This window comes from Erpetoichthys calabaricus, chromosome 1, assembly GCF_900747795.2.
Source record: "Erpetoichthys calabaricus chromosome 1, fErpCal1.3, whole genome shotgun sequence".
NCBI lineage: Eukaryota > Metazoa > Chordata > Cladistia > Polypteriformes > Polypteridae > Erpetoichthys > Erpetoichthys calabaricus.
In genome coordinates this window covers 293,392,511-293,410,891 of record NC_041394.2, presented here as the reverse complement: position 1 = coordinate 293,410,891, position 18,381 = coordinate 293,392,511, and the positions used below count along the sequence as shown (strand labels likewise).

Here is an 18,381-nt window from a genome sequence, read left to right as displayed (position 1 = left end):
GACGGATTGGATTTGAAACATACTCGTATTCAGACTAATTGGTTATCAGCATCCTACCTACTGACTCATAATATGACAGTAACATAAATAATTTAAGAGTCTTTAAAACAGTACATAAGAAGAGCTTTGATAGTATACCACTGAAAAGTGCATTTAAAAATTGAACCAGACAAGAGTAATACTCAGTGGTAATTGTCATTCTCAGACATGTTATTTTTGATATGCTGTTATAGCTTTCAATTCAGCATTTACAGTATATACAATATATCTGATAGGCAGTTTAACATTTTCAAATTCAAATTTTTCAGGAGAGTTTACATTCAGACCCTCTGATTCACCTTTAAATACTGTGTACCTATGGATTAGGAAATGAAAATGGTGATGCTGCAGCCTTTGTTTGTTTCATGCATCATAGCTGCTTAAACTGTATTTATAGTTGCTGACATTGAAAAAAAAAACCCTAAAGTACCTCTGTTCTCATATTTGAAGCTGCAGGACAGTTTTAAGAATAAATCGCTATAAGAATATGCTCTGTTACAACTCACTTGGCTCAAAAATACAAAAATATTATATACATACATGCATACATACATTTTTGAACATACAAGATGTTCTGCTGAGTTGACTGAAATTGGTGATACAGTAGAAAAACGCGAAAAGGAAAGAGCAAATTATGCTGAAAATATCTGACCTGCTCAAATCCTGTCTGAAAAATGGGACAAGAAAATGGGGTTGCTTCACTAATCTGATCAGTGCCTGTCATGATCAGGTTTCGGTTGACTTATTATTGATTATTTTGCTACTGTCATGCCCATCTTTTTGCCTAACCATCATTGGCAAACACATTCCGTGTTTCTAGGAGTGAGGCCTCCTATGTCGTGACCTGCTGGCGATCGAGGCCACAGGATTAAAGGTTATCTGGAATTTACTTTCTGTATCTAATCTGCGGATTAAAAAAAAAAAACTTCTAAAAGAAATTGTAATTAGTATTTTTGCATCTTGTGAGTTTAGTTTGGTTGGTCTCTTTCTGTGTACTGACTTAGTTGCTGTTTTTTATAAATATTGTTTAGGTTTCCTTTTCATGAATATCTCCTGGTTTACTCAGTACAATTGGACCTGCCCTTGCCTACCTGAACTAGCACCTAGTCAGTCCAGTACCATTACAGTTCTAGAAACCAGTATGGCAAGCCAAATTAACATTTAGAGATATCTCAAAATGAATTTCAGATATCTGGAAATGCATTTTAGATATCTCAAATTGAATTACAGATATCTAAAAATGCATCTATTTTAAGATATCTAAAAAGCATTTTATAATATCTCAAATAGATTTCAAGATATCTTGAAATGATATGCTGCACATTTTGAAATATTTGAAATGCATTTTAAGATATCTTAAATGCAATTCGAGATTTCTTGAAATAGGTTCCTGTTCATTGTTATCAATGTTTAATTTAATATTGTTTTTTGTATCAGTATGCTGCTGCTGGAGAATGTGAATTTCCCCTTGGGATTATTAAAGTATCTATCTATCTATCTATCTATCTATCTATCTATCTATCTATCTATCTATCTATCTATCTATCTATCTATCTATCTATCTATCTATCTATCTATCTATCTATCTATCTATCTGTTCATTTTGAGATATCTCAAAATAACTTCCTGTAAAATTTCCTATTCTTTGAATGGGACTTTCCGTCTATTTTAAGATATCTGAAAATGTATTTGAGATATCTTGAAATGCACAGGAAGTTATGTTGAGATATCTGAAAATGCGTTTCAGATATCTCAAAATGAATTTGAGATATCTTAAAATGAGTGGGAAGTTATTTTAGGATATCTCAAAATATTAAGATATCTCAAAAAGCATTTCAGATAACTTAAAATTCACTGTTGTCTGAGATATCTGAAATGCATTTTCAGATATCTAAAATTAATTTCATGATATCTTAAAATGGGTCTCTGCTCCATTTCAGGTATCTAACAATGTATTTCTAGATATCTCAAATTGTATTTCAAGATATCTAAAATGCATTTTAAAATATCTTTAAAAGGACACTCAATTATTTCAAGATATTTCAATAGCATTTTCAGATATCTACAATACAATTTAGATATCTGAAATACATTTCCAGATATCTCAAATCAGCTTCCTGTCCATTTTCAGATATCTCAAATACATTTTATGTTATCTTAAAATCACTTCCTGCTCATTTAAAGATATCTCAAATAAATTTTAAGGTATTTTATAATAAACAAGAAGTCACATTGAAATAATAAGCAGTTTTACAGGAAATGATTTTGAGATATCTTAAAATGAATGAAAGGTCAATTTAAGATACAGTATTTGAAAATTCATTTGAGATATCTTGAAATGCAGACACAATTATTTTGAGATATCTCAAAATGTATTACAGATATCTTAAAATGTGAAGGGAATTATTTTAAGATATCTTAAAGCAAGTTTCAGATATCTTAAAAGATAAATTAAATTTTAAGATATCTGAAATTCATTTTGAGATATCTCTAAATGTTAATTTGGCTTGCCATAAACCAGAGTAGTCAAAACAGTATAATAGAAACATCACTTAAAGTGCTAGAGTACAACATACCAAAAGTACAGTCAAAAATGGCTAATAAATACTGAGAAATGAATATGTTAAACTGAGTGAGCTCTCCTTTCTCATAAGAATTAGTAGAGCTGACATCCCACTCTTTTTGAAAGATGCCCACCAAGACGGTGCCATTTTTTATAGCACAGTGTCCCCATCACTGCACTGGAGCTTTGGGATCCACATATAGATTATAGGGTAAACACACCCTGCTGGCCTCACCGACATCTCTTTCAGCTACAACCCAAGTGTTTCCATGATGGTCTCCCACCCAAGTCCTGCTTAGCTTCAGGTGTGTTACCTTTTCTAACGTTGCTGGTGGTTAGGGTCCAGTGGTGTAGGTTTTCACACCAGTCAGACACACAGACACAAATGCACATTCAGCTTTATATATTACAGACAGGCTGAAATAATGTTGTATACCTGAAGTATGATGTCACAAAGCAGTGGCCATCTTTGATCCCAGGAAACAAAAGAAATAAAGGATGAACTTGCATACAAACACCCTCAACTGCACATAGAATATAACATTTATCAGAGCAGTTTGTGCAGGAATGGGTTATTATATTCAGAAACAGTTACAATTTGTGTTGTTATATACGGCATGACTTTGTCAGTTCGTTTATGCAGATGCAGCTTGCCTCCTGCATGACATGCTATTCAAAATGGTGTTATTATTTCTGCATTTCTATAAGCAGTACCAAGGCAGGTTAAGTGATTTGCTTTGCGTCACACAGGAAGTCCACAGCTGGGATTGAGATTCATACATTAAAGTTTGCTGTGTTTGTACCTTAGCCACGAGGCCACACTGTCTGCTTTAACTAACCCCTCATCTCTGCTTGAGGTGACATTTTGTAAAGAGAAGTGTGCACTATTTGAGCATGTGTCTCGATGATGACCCTCACCATAAGAGTAACAGGTTCTTATGAATCATGCCACCTATTTTAGGGTGTAATTTACTTATGATCAAAGTGACAGTATTCAAGAGAGCTTTACTGCATGTGTTAAAATAAAATATGAAGGAAGCTCACCATGACCGATTGTCTGTTACAGATCAGTGATGTGTGGTTTTTCTGCTATTATGAATTAAGTTGCATTAAAAAGAAAATGGTTTTGTGTCACAAGATGGGGTCTTGAACTATTTAAATGTATTTTCTGAAAGCAATTTTTTAACTGAGTAATCTTTTTTAGCAAGGTATAAACCTGAGTGATTGGTGAAAGTGAGGAATAATTGAAAATGCTGATGTGCTGAGATAGGTCAGCAGTGAACCAGACAGCTGATTAAATGGCTCTCATCTGATGCCTGAAGGGCTGTGAACTTTCTGTCAAGCCTGATTACACTACAGTTTTTTTGTAACTTTATGTATTCTGAAACCATGAAAATGCTGATATTGGAAGAAGGCTTTGCCTCTACCCATCCCTAATCCCACAATTTCTTTTCAAATTCACGGATAAGCTTATGAGAAAGCACTGATAAGCACCCAGTCGTAAGCCGTAATATTTCTCAGAAACATCTTTAAAGAAGTGACAGTCTTCATCAACATGGGAATATCGACAGCCAGGTGTTTGCTAGTCAGTTTTCATTACAAAACTTTCTTTGTGTTTAGAAGGTAAATTCACACTTTCAATAGTTCCAAGATGTCTCAACCAATGGGCTGGATGGATGCTGAATGTTTTGCACTGCAAGGCACTACTTTAGTGGAGGTCAGACTTCCTAATGAAGACAAGCTAACTAATGGTGACCTCCAATGTTCCCCTGTTGAGGATGGAATTTACTGTACACTGCAATGAGGGTGAGAGAAGGGATGCAGATAATCCAGCAAGGTTAGATGATAGATATCTAGAATGGAATGGAGTGGAGTGTGGAATTTACACGAGCTAAAGGCTACCCTTCCTCTAAAACTTAATTTGCTTCAAGGAAGGTTTTTTCGTAACTCTTTGACTGATGGCACTGCTTGTCTACTTCTGTACTGTGCAGCATTTATTGTGCTTTTCCTGAGGTGTTCTAGATTATGAGACTTTAAATGAATGACAGACATAAAAAGGTTGGGATACCAAGCCAGGAAAATTCCTGTTTATTGCAGTCATGTAAAAAAATGGAGAGAAATAAAAAGGAAAGAAATTGCATCAGGACTAGCACTGGGGAAACGTTCTGCTTTCTGTTTCTTGTTTATGACCTTAAGAGGTATAGATATGGGCAGAGGTAGGATAGCTCAGTAAGGCTCTGAAGGAACTAGAAAGACACATGAGTATTGGTGCAACTCAAATCCTCCCACAAGCTATGTGAGACCTGAAGAATGGAAACATCCTTTAACAGAAAGTGTTTTTTTTGACTTATGCAGCCCTGTACTACGTGGTTGTTTTGAGCCAGATTCTTTAGCCATATTCAGGATGACCCCTCCTGATGTTTACTTTTGCTTTGTTTTGACAGATGAACCTGTGACAGGAGAATTATCAAAGCTACTAAATGAAATAAAAATGTGCAAGGATAAAGAATTCTCTTTTGAGGACCTGTGCCAAACCATCTCTATGCATTCTGTAGAAAGCTTCGGAAGTGGCAAGTTTTCTGAGGAGGAGTTGGGACGTAATGGAAGTCTGACTAAGAGCAACAAGGTATGATATTTTTTCTGAATTCGGGTATCTGCAAACTTTAAGCTGCCTTTGGTGGCATTTATGTTACGTGAAAACATACAAACGTTTGCACTGAACATGTCAATAGACAGGATTGAGTACCTTGACAATAATGCAGGCATTGCATAACGTTTAAAGAATTGAGTGACTCATAGATTTTTAATAACAGAGTAATTTATATACTTTGTGTATCATACAGTCTTAATTCTCATTCAAATGGCCCATACTATTTCCATGTAAAGGACATTTAGGGGGTTGGACACTTGATGGCAGTCCATCTCTCGGCTCACTTATGCCCAAGTGCACACTTACACTCACACAGGACATCTGCAAGAGTTAATCAATCCTGTATGTCTTTATAGTGATGTGGGATGGAAATAGATTACCACTTTTACATTTTAGTCTCTTATTAATATTGTTTCTTCTATCTTTAAGATTTTTGCCATGTCTATTCATATAATAAACAAAGTTTTGACATTATACTGTGCTATATACCTACTTAAGTGGTGTCTGTGGTATGACAAAAAAAAAAACAAAAAAAAAAAACACGAGAGACAACTAACCAAAAGTGACACCCGAAAAAAGCAAACCTGATCTGAACTTTCACATTGTTATTGCTGAGGCAAGTTCCATTTTTTGCAAGTGTTGGCTGGTTTGCCATCGCATACAGATTGCATTATAGCCTGGTCAGTCATGTGTGTCCAATCAGCTAGAGGTCAGTGCCCACTGGGTATTTACAAGATGTACTAGAGTGTTTTGTTTGCCAGAATGTCATTGCTAATCCATGTGACATGTCCAAAAAGTGACAATCTGTATCTGGCAATTGCTAATAGAAGGAAGGAAATTTTGACCTTGGTGAAACTTTCTGGTTTGTCATAAAATGAAGCCACCTTAAGAGGAGCTGCTGAAAGCACATGCTGTGAAAGGGTGTGTATTTAGAGCTAAGCAAGTTGACCCTTAGCATCAATGGGCAATTTGTGACCATGACCAACTTTCTAGAATACTGTAAATGAAAAATGGTGGAAGTTTCAGAAATTTGTGACATTACATTAGAGTTTGCTACAGGCATTAAAGTGATTTCACCATATACAAGAGCTACATAATTCACAAGAGCTACGTAATTCACATGAGCTAGGAGAAAAGTCGTTTAAACTTAGTAGACTAATTTTTCCTCTGTGGAGGAGTGATCCAAAGTTCCTGATGTTGCACAAATCCATCAATAAAAGACAATAGATAATTATCATCACTTTCTAAAAATGTTATCAAACTCAAAAATGTACCTTTTTCCTAACCTTAAAATTTCACAATCAATGTAAGTGCAGCTTTAGACAAAATACTTTATGTAACTCGTGTTTATATGTATATTTATAACTAGAGATCCACAAAGGAAGAAAATGAATCACATATCTTAAAAGAGTTTTTTATTCCTGATCTTTCGCCTCCTACCAGGAATCATCATCAGAGGAACATGATTACACTTACAGGAATCCAAGGCAATTTATAGCAAATAAGGAGGGAAGGGAGGGTGGAATTGGGGATTGCTGAGGTGGGGTTCCGAGGTTGCTGGTCATAATGTCTTATATATATATGTGCATGTTCTTCTTTTCAACCCTGCATTTGCCTGGTTCATGTTCAAATGTCTGTTAATGGTGTTTTCATTGGATAGCCAGTTTCAACCAGTTCTCTAGCACTTTTAGTATTAGCTTATATATATATATATATATATATATATATATATATATATATATATATATATATATATACATACATACATATATATATATATATATATATATATATATATATATATATATATATATATATATATATATATATATACATACATATATATATATATATATATATATATATATATATATATATATATATATATATATATATATATACATATATATATATATATATATTGTGAGGGATGGCCGGCCTGTCATCCCGGCCAACACCCCCAGGCCGCCAGATGGAGCTCTCCCTGCGTCATAGAGGTTCCCAGAAATCCAGCAGGGCATCATGGACCTTGTAGTTTTTACAACCAGCCCTGCTGGATACCATGGGGACCTCCAGGAGACGCTGTAGGGAGGCTCAGGGAATTCTACATGCCCTATAACCTGGAAGAACGTCATAGGCAAGGCGACAAGGGAAATGACGTGCTTCCGGGATGAAGAAGAGGATTTTTATCTGACCCGGAAGTGATAGGAGATCACATGGACTGAGGGATTGGAAACACTTCCGGGTCAGGGAATATAAAAGGACTATGGGAAATCCCAGAGGATGAGCTGAGTTGGGAGGCAGGATGGCTAAGCGTCTGGGAGTGGAGGATTATATTGATTAGTGATTTGTTATTGTTTATTAAGTATAGTGGAGTGGAGGGTGCTTTGTGCATATTATTGTCCTAATACAGTGGTGTGAAAAACTATTTGCCCCCTTCCTGATTTCTTATTCTTTTGCATGTTTGTCACACAAAATGTTTCTGATCATCAAACACATTTAACCATTAGTCAAATATAACACAAGTAAACACAAAATGCAGTTTTTAAATGATGGTGTTTATTATTTAGGGAGAAAAAAAATCCAAACCTACATGGCCCTGTGTGAAAAAGTTCCCATTCCCTTACCGCAACTCTACCTCTTACTTCAGGGCTGGACAGACAGACATACACACTTCCACACATAAATGTTTATATATATATAAAACAGACACATCATTTATGCTCAAGCAGCTGTCAGTAAGACTATGATGGTATTGAGGGCTGGTGAGTGGACCTGTGACCTGTAGATCAAAACTGACCCTGAAGCTAGTGCTGGCACTGCTAAAGGTCCTGTATCATTTGCCAGAACAGAGATGGGAGAAAGTTGATGGTGCAGGATCACTAAGTTTTTTTGTGTTAGCAGTAGTTAATACTACAAGATACTTTAAAACACAAGCAAGAACTTCAGGCTGAGCTGCTGTCTTCTTTTCAAATGAGTTAAGCACAGCAGGGGCCGAGAAATAGGAAAACACAAGAGAAAGGCAGAGTTAGTTCAGTTTATCTGCTCTTTGCCCATGATACACCAGTACATCTATTATTATGATGATAAAAATGTGTAAAAGTAGAATAGTAAGAGCCAACAGGATAGCACTGGGAATGGAAAAGGATAGCACCTCATTACCTTTTCACACCAGAAGCTTTGAACTGCTGTCTTTTCAATTCCTAATCTCTTTTGATCTTCTTGAATTGAGTTACACCAGCAGCAGCATGTTGAACAACATGATTACACCATCTCCATTTTACAGACTGCTTTACAAAGGACTTCTAAGGTAAAGGGGAAAAAAAACTGCCTTAACAAGCAAGAACAAAAAAAGTAACAAGGCCCCTGAGCGTAAAATACTCACCTTTTGATGTGTTTGTTTGAAAAGTAGACAGGGCACTATAGGATGTTCTCTGAGCTGACAAAATAAATGAAAAGATAGAAAGGCCAAGAGTTCAGATAAAGCTGGGCCTGGATCAATCTTGGTGTTATACAGTAGTTTTCAAATGTAAAACTTTGCTAGAACTGTCTGAGAGAGTTGTATCCTCTGTTTTTATAAAACACGATTATTAGAAAGAAAAGTTGTTGTTTTTTTTTTATTTTTCAATACTGTAGGCACATTTTTAAGAATCAATTACATGGAAAAGTGGCATTGGGTATTTCATGGATTTGAAAGCAATTTGTAAACTGCATATTTCACAGACTACGCTACCCATGAGAATATTCTATCCCATTTGTACTTTTTTTCATATTTTATTTTATCATAATATTGATTCATAATTTGTTTAACTGGTACAATTCCTTTAATGAGTATGTTACAGCCCACAATCTAATCTCTATAATGCTTCTGTCATGATAAACAGAAACTAACAGATTCCATGAACATTTCCCCATTGGCTCGCTCACTCATTTGATTTGAATTGTCTACCAACTTTGTATTTGGGACAGTACAACTCATTTCTCTTTGTAAAATGCCCCAGACACTGCCACATATTCTTGATCCATTTACAGTTTGAGCCTGAGATTTTTTTCCAAAGTGCACCTGGCTATATATTATGGGTCATTATCCATGCTGGAATACTAATGTTCTTCTCAGCCCCAGACCTCTTGCTGACTTTTAGGATTTCTTTGTAATTCACTGCATCCATCTTGCTTTCTATCTTCTTTGATTCTGTTGTCCCTGATACAAAGAATCATCACATAAACATGATGTTGTAAATCACTCTGCTTCATAGTAGTGAAAGTGCACTGATGATGTACCATATAGGATAACTCTTAGTGTTGAGTGTGGCAACTTTCAGTCTCTCATATTTAATCTAGAAATCCATGATATGATCTCCACAATGGAAGAGAATGAAGTGTGATTTGTTCAGTGCATGATGATGTTCAGAATATGGTCGAAAGAGAATGACAGAGGACAGCATTGCTAAATTTTGTTGTTTCCTATTGGTAGACATTTATTCAAGTCCTTTTTCTGATGAGCCAGTTATAATTTTAGGCTTTGACAGCATTGTGATTTGTAACAAGTTTAAGTCAACTTTGAGTTACCTTTATAAGATTATTTTATACTGCTGCTTTCTAACAGTACACAGCCCTCAAACTCCCCTCCACCTCAAGCCTTGGGCCTTACTGCAGAAGCTTTGTGTGATCCCTGATAGAAACTAAAGAAAACTAATATCTCTCCAGGCATTCCTAATAAAATCCTGTCTATCCATAGGTTGGTTATTTCAATTTCCCATTAAATAACTGTCAACAATCACATTCCTTCCTACCGGTTCCTTCCTCTTCATCTACACTGGATCTTTCTGCTCCCTTGCTACTCACTCTACAACAGTTATAGCCTCAAGCACCCTGAGGAAGCACTTATAGTTCTGGCCTCAACCCATAAACATCCTGATGGCACCACACTGGAGCTCCTCTTGGTTGCCCCAAAAATCCTTCAATCCTAGATACATAGCTTGATTGCAGATGTCTCTCAGCAAGGGGGGCTGGAGTGAATTCTAACATCATCTTCCAATATCCCTACCCCTTAATGGCCTTCTGGGCAGGTAGTGTTACAAGTGGCATCCTATCTGAGATACCAAACAAAATAATGCAATTTGTTACATATGCAGGCACCGCTTTACAATGCTTAAACTTGGAGCTGTGTGTTTTTCCTGTTACTGCTTTTGGTTTTGCACTTCCCTATAATGCAGTAGTCATTACCTAATCGATTTCACCCATTTCCAGAATGGAAACCTGTTATTCCTTTACAGCTGCCACAGGCCTCTTGCTAGTCTCAGTGATTGAAATCATTCTCACTTAGAAAGTTCTTCTCATATTCACAGTTGCAAGTATTTTCTCCATTTTTTTATTACTGAATTTACTCTACTGTCAGGGGATTCTCTGTGCCTTAGATATTTTCTTATAACCTTTTCCTGATTGCTGTTTTTCAATAAACTGGATTTGCTCTCAATATTTGCGTCTTCACACTGCAGTACCCACCTTTTGACTTTCCTAACAGGGAAGAGAATTTATTTTGGATTCTAGAAAACACCTTCATCAAATACAAATAAAGATTTCATTCAGCTAGGTATGGAACATCTAAAGGCAATCAAGACAAATTCAGAAGATGGATATTCGCAGAATTACTCTATTTTACTTTATGATTATGTTACATTATTTTGAATTATTTTTCCCTACTTTGAGAACACAAAGTTTTTTGTATTGGTCAATGGTAAAATTATCCTGATTAAACATATTAAGACTGTATATGACAGAAGAATAAAAAGTACTAGGCATTCAATTGTTCACATTGACGCTGGTGTCCTGATACACATGCCTGCATGCATCCTCAGTCACAAACAGTATACAAGTGCACAGTCGCTCCAACTATAAGTGTTCTTATCTGTCAATGATACTAAAGTCACTACATATACATTTTTGAACAGTAGGTCTGAGGTACTGAAAGCTGTCACTGTCCTTTGGATGAGATGTCAAACCAAGGTCCTGAGCCTCTGTGGTCAAAAAAGGTTCCTGAGAGACCAACTATTGAAAGCATAGGTCAGTGTTTCTTAACTATACATCGTGACACAGATTGAGTCACAGATATGTCTGTGATGGGTAGTAAAATTAACTGAGTTCATCTGACTCTGAATTCTTCATCGAAAGATATGCCACCTGCTATTGAGTGTACTATTTACTGCGGCAGTGTGTGAAACAATGCAATTGATGCATCATGTAGCATTTTCATTTCTGTGTTACAAAAATGTAATAAGTAGTACCCATCTCCCATCGCACAAACTATTAAACAGTCTTACAAAGACTGACAGCAAGGGTATGTATAAGAAAGGGGTGAAGAGGAGGAAATGACAGATACGCTTTTGAAGTGAAGAGACCCCGCAATAGGGTCAAATGAAAATAATATGCGGGACAAGATTGTGTCAATTTTCAGGGAGTTATGAAGGGAAACAAACGGGGTGGGAGCATTTATATGGTTGCTTGGCAGTCTTCTGCACTAATTGCAGTTTCAATGGCTCATTGCATGTTTGCCATCATGGCATACATTCTTCTTGTCAGACTGTTTTAAAGTGGTTCAATAACAGGCCATCTATAGTAGTGTGAAGGACTTGTTTGTTAGACTAGTGAGAGCAATATGAAGAGATTGAGACAAACATTAGACACAGTGATACTCAGTAGAGTTAAACATTTCAAGCTGGACTGTTCGTCACAATCTTCAGCAAGATTTATCCCATTGCCCGTATAAAATACAAATAGTGCCATTTTTAGAAATAATTTAGCTTTTTTAAACTTGGTTAATTGAATTGTCAAATAGAATCTGGGGTATGGTAATCTTTTTTTGAGCTCCTTTAGAAAAATGTATTGTTAATGGTAGAGCTCATTTCAATAACATTATTAAAAAATGAGGTAAATAAGCTGCACTGATTAGATACATTTTAAATTCTCCATCCCTTACTTGATGCCATGGATCAAGTGACTAAGATGCTATACTTTCAAAAATCATCAGATCCTCACGACACACCCAAAGAATTTATTTCTCTCAGCTTTACTAAATCTTGAACAATTTCCACTAGCAGTGATATACTTTCAGGAACCCATTCCTGTTCTGAATGGGAATAATTGTTTAAGATTCAAGACCCAGGTGTTCCCTGTGTTGAGCTTGCATGTTCTCACCGTATTTCCATGGGTTTCCTCTGGGTGCTCCAGTTTCCTCCCACAGTTCAAAGACATGCAGGTTAAGTGGATTGGCAAAGCTTATCTGGCATATGTGTGTGTGTGTGTTCACCTTGTAGTACTGTTCTTGCCTTGTGGCTGATGCTTGTTGGGATAGGTTTTAGCTGCACCACAACCCTGCACAGGCTAAGCAAGTTTGGAACATGGATAAATGGAGTATTGCTTTAACATTACTTTTGTTTCCCACTTTTTTATTTTAGTAATGTTCATGTGAGAAATAGGCTTGAATGGAAACAAAAACCTTTACTTTTTAATTATATTGTGATTGTTATTGTCTCTTAATGACTCCATTGTCATTATGACGACAATCGTCTTCTTGGGCTCCAGTGTGGTACTGATTTTTTTACGCTTGGGTTGATGCTAAAGTATTGCCAGCAGGTGGCACATGCCCTGCAGTCTGTGTGGGGGTCCCAAAGCCCCATTGCATTAATAGAAACACTGTGCTGTAAAAAGTAGTGCCATCCTTTGGATGAGACTTGAAACCGAAATCTTGACTCTGTGGTCAAAATTGATCTCTGATCATCTTTTGAAAAGAGAATTGCCAACCATTGCCTGGTCATTTTGGCTCTCTATTTATCCTCTGTTCTTTATTGGCTAACTATTCCCATCACCCCTTCACCATGTAATAGCTAATGTTTGGGGAGTTTACTGGTGCAAGAATGGCTGCCGTTGCATTGTCCAGGTGGTAGATGCTACATATTAGTGGTTGGTGGTGGTTGAAGTGACACCCCTACTATATATGGAAAATGTATTGAGTGACTAGAAAAGAGCAATATCTATCTATCTATCTATCTATCTATCTATCTATCTATCTATCTATCTATCTATCTATCTATCTATCTATCTATCTATCTATCTATCTATCTATCTATCTATCTATCTATCATGTAATGCCTTTCGGAGGTGGGGTATTTATCATACATCTGTCTTTAACAGTGCCTTTTCCATCATTTTAAATGTCATTTTTTATCAATGAATGCACAACCATGGTCCATTAATACCTGCCAGCAAGAACTTCATGAAGTGTCCTTGCCTATTTTAAATTGCATACTGTGTGAAAACCTGGAGGCACACCTTCTAAGGGTCTGTAGTTGATCAAATAATTTTGGAAGAAGGGTCCACTTTATTTTGGGTTGAAAAGAAATGCAATTTTGGTTGAAACTTTTGAGGATGACTTATGGGAACATATAAAGCATTTGTGTTTTTCTTACAACAAGGCTAAATAAAGAATGTTCAGGGCACATTGGTTCAATTGTTTTACTAACAGAACACTGGCCATTGAAGTGATTTACAGTAGCTAGACATACACACTGAATCAACAGTAGGGAGTAATGTGACATCTCATTCACTAGGCCACACTCCTCACTAAATGAATTACGATTATAGTGTTAATGCGTGGTGTGCCCTTTCTGTTTTGTATTAGTAAATGTTGTGCTTGATTTAATTCCTGTACTGATTGAAAGCTTTATGTTGAATGCATGAAGAGTTGCTATTTAAAAATGAATTATTCTCACTGTAGAGGTTGCTTGACAAGCCTTTCAACGCTGTTTATACTCCTTGGGAAACTTTTCAATAGCAAGATGCATTTAAGATGTTCATATGCATATGACTGGGTTTTTAGTAACAGTCTTTTTATTCAGATCTTTTCATTCTGTTTTCTCAACACTAAGCCTCTTTTCAGCTACGGAATGTCAGCTTCTCTGTTCTTGGATTCAGTTTGAATAATATTTTTTATTCTTCTTCCATGGAGTCCCAGCGTAGAGTATGTAGGAATAATGAATGTTAACATTGCATACGGCAGTTCAGGGTATATACAGTATTAGGCATGTAATCTTGTTTCACTGTGTGGTTATTTCTACGTTACGCCAGCAGAGGGCAGCCTGTGCCAAGAACCAGGACGTCTACAGCTAGGGGCGGGGGAGGGGGTTATGCAACCCTTTAAAGAACACAATTTTTTTGTTTTTATTTTACCTAATTTGGGCTTCCTTTAAACTGTTCACTGAATCAAAGGGGACAACTGACGTCTGCAGTATAACAGATGCTCAAATGGAGAATTATCCTAATGGCTGATTTAATTTTCTAAATTGAAATGTTAAGGAAGGCCTAACAGTGAGATGCAGTACTGTATAATTTTATTGAACTATAAAGTGCCATTAGAATGCATAGCTGAAGAAGATAGCAAAGTTTTAGTCTCAACATTAAACAGAAGAGGCTATTATAACAGCCATACATATTAAGCATGCTTACATCTTTCTGTAGTCCACTGATATTGTCTTTTAAGTGAGCTTGCTTTTTATCAAATTCAGGATGACAGCAGCAGGTGAGGTGTGAGGTTTGATGTGAACTACTCTGAGATGTGCACATCAGCTGTGTTCTGATTTGACTGTCTAAGAGACACATTTGTGCAGTTAATCCAGCCTTACCTCTGACTGAGGATATCTGCTTTACATTTTAGCTCGGGAGTCTGCAGGGCACATGTGAATAAAAATCTCTTTGTAATTCAACTATAAACTTGAATTTGAATTTGAAAACTGGGATGTAGTATAGCAAGAGGCCACCAAGTGCTTTATATACCATGGAAGATGCAGAAAATGTGTTTGTAAACATTAATCCTGAAATTGATTCCTGCCCCGGAGCACACTTAGCAACTGATTTCTGAAGTAAGAGCAGGGAGATGGAAAAATGACGATTCTTTATCAGGAGATAGGGTGGTCAAAATGAAGACAGACTTGATAAACATAAGACAAACAAAACCTGAATCTGAGTTAATGATTAGCCAGTCATCTATAAATTAAATTTATGATTATGCAATTTTGTTCACTTATTCTAAGGAGATGGCATTAAATGGGACAAGCATTATCGAAGTCAAAAAGGTGGGCAGGAATCTTTTACAGGAGAGCACAAGATGACCAGAAACAGCAATCAAAATTATAGCGAAAGAAGCAGACAGGGTCTTAACACTAAGGGCTTCTTGGAAGTAAGTGCCTTTTAGTTTCCTATAATGCTTAAGGGAGATGCCAAAAGGCAAAAGAGAACACAAGAGGTAAACGACAGGCAAAATGTCAGAATAAAGAGAGAGGCCAAAACTAGAGATAATCTCAAGCCTGCACCTTGGAAACAAAATTCAAACAATGGGATCTTATTAGTATGAAAACACTCTGTTGCCAGATCATTTTCTCCCTTTCTAATGTAACTTCCATCAACAGCAGAGACTTCATAATTTACATTTTTATCAGAACCTTTTTAGCGGAACTTTTTGACAAAGCTGATCAAAAGATGAAGCATGTGAATTTCCCCTTGGGATTAATAAAGTATCTATCTATCTATCTATCTATCTATCTATCTATCTATCTATCTATCTATCTATCTATCTATCTATCTATCTATCTATCTATCTATCTATCTATCTATCTATCTATCTATCTATCTATCTATCTATCTATCTATCTATCTAGTGCTAATCGGGCCAAAGAGATCACTAGCCAAATGTCTTAATCAAAAGACAAAGCAAGTACATAGTCAGCAGTCAAAAGCAAGATGGTTTTAACCAAAAATTCTAAATCCCACAACAAAACAATGCAAGTTTTTGTTCATATCTGCAATCTCGGACAACCAGGAAAGTGCACATTGCTGACCTCTATACATTACCTGCCTTGCATCTTTCATCATCCTTTTGTGCCAAGCCCTTAGCAGCAGTACACAGACATTACGAGAACATGATGATGCCTATGAACAATGATGTGAAATATTTCCTACAATGATAAAACATGCATAATAATGTTGGAAAAAAATAGTACATAATAACAATGGTGCTGGATTGAAAAGCTCAAGTGTGCCAGTTAATCTCCAGCTGCAATTCACTTTGTGATCCTAAGCAAGCTGCTTGACCAACCCATGACCCACTTGTAAAAATGTATATAAACATAGTCTAGTTTTGTCCCATCTGTTTCCTTTGGTAAAATAACCATAAACACAGTGGCTTCACTCCCACAGTCTCGTCCTCTACTTCAGGTGTACAGGTTTCTTTGTAAGATGCCATTTAGGCTGTTGATATTTGGCTGTAATAATAAAAAAAGAAATAATAACACGACAGCTTAATTTTACAAATGAAAATTGACTCCATTAAAATAATGCTCTTGTACTTAATTTCCACTGTTTTTTTTTTTTTTTTTAAAATAGATGGTTCACGTGTTAACTGAACATACTATAACATCCCCAAACCCACTTAATGAAGTTCAGAGTTTAGGAGGGTAGGAGACAACCCTAGCAACATCAGGTGTGCAAGGCAGGATCTAACACTGGAAATCCTGTCATATGCAGGACACACTAATACACAAATTAAGATTCACATTCATGAAGTCAACTTAGAATCACTGATTAATCTAACACAGACTAACCTCTTTGGGATCTGGAAGGAATACATGGGCAGAATGTACAAATTAGATACAAACACTGATAGGTTGTGGGATTTGAATGCAGAATGCTAGAAGAACAGTGCTAAACACTGAAAACTGGGCCATTCTATGTAACTGCAAGAGGTCTATTTATGAATACCTTTGAGAATGGTGCATTAGGCCCTCATGTGGTGCCCTGTTGTTCAACACTGTTCAAAATTGTTCAGCTCTCTAGCATGTACCGGGGGTCCTTACTGTCCCCACCAAATTCCTGAACCACAGTATTATTAGACCATTGATTGGTTAAATAAATATAATGCATACTGTAGGTGTTCCACAACAGAATAATAAATGTCTGTATACTCTGTTTGGATCATAAAAAAGTCCACTTTACACTGTGTGTCATGCGAAGGTAGATATCTTGCTTCCTTTAGAGTTTAAGTTCCTCTCCTTCTTACCTCTGTTATACTAAGCAGCTTTTCTTCTTACCAGAATACTATCAAGTCAAGTAAATTCAATTCAATTTATTGTCATTATACCTTATTGTGGAATGAAAAATATATTTACTGCTTTACTGCATGCTGATGCAAGATAATCAAAAATGCACTGACAGTAAAATACACGGTACAATGTCACAATGCAAAAAGCAAAGACTACTAAACAAAGCAGTGGCAATAAAGAATAGCAATAAATATAAATATGCCACAGTATCAAATTAAAAAATATAAATATCAGATAAAGAAATACAATATGTACCAGACAGAGCAAATTACAACCAGACAAAGAAAGAAATGTTCTTCAGAATGATCACTCTTGTGTGTTGTCACTGTTTCTTACTAGGTCCAAAGTCACCCTCAAACTCCTGAGTGCTAATGGCCTCTAGAAGCATTGTATCCTCACCTTGTCTTGTTATTTTGAGTCATAATCTAGTTTGCTTTGTAAAGTGCCATGTCAGAGTACGCTGTGTGAATATTGCCGTAAATGACACTTGGCCATCAAATGGTAAACAGCCAGGCACCGCAGTGGATGCTTACTTTTAGGACCAGGGTAATTATAATTCAGCTACATCCCTCAACAACTTATCATTTCGACCATATGCTATAAGACTTACTGACCTGAACATGTCAAAATTCTGTAGTACTGACCACCAGTTTTTCTTTTGCCTGCTATGAAGTGAACCATTTTCTTGTGACTTAGTTGTGTTGTCTCCGGACAGTGGCTTTATTTATAAATCGTATACTGTATGATATCTATCTATCTATCTATCTATCTATCTATCTATCTATCTATCTATCTATCTATCTATCTATCTATCTCTGTCTGTCTGTCTGTCTGTCTGTCTGTCTGTCTGTCTGTCTGTCTGTCTGTCTGTCTGTGTCTATGTTAGATTTCTGAGGTCCCTGATTGTGTGAGACTTTGGGTTTACCCAAAAGTGCTGTGTAAACAGATGTCAGCTGAATTATTACAACAGGTGTTATTCA

General features: G+C 36.3%; 1 protein-coding gene across 4 annotated transcripts in view; it reads left to right on the top strand.

Moving 5' to 3' along the window:
- The window catches only part of anks1b (ankyrin repeat and sterile alpha motif domain containing 1B), a 1,280,504-nt gene that overhangs the window by 570,863 nt on the left and 691,260 nt on the right, over positions 1–18,381 (top strand). For all 4 annotated transcript variants that reach the window (XM_028816795.2, XM_051924626.1, XM_051924632.1 and 1 more), the window contains exon 8: positions 5,047–5,228. In XM_028816795.2, the coding sequence (XP_028672628.2) occupies positions 5,047–5,228 (182 nt within the window). The remainder of the gene's footprint in view (positions 1–5,046; positions 5,229–18,381) is intronic.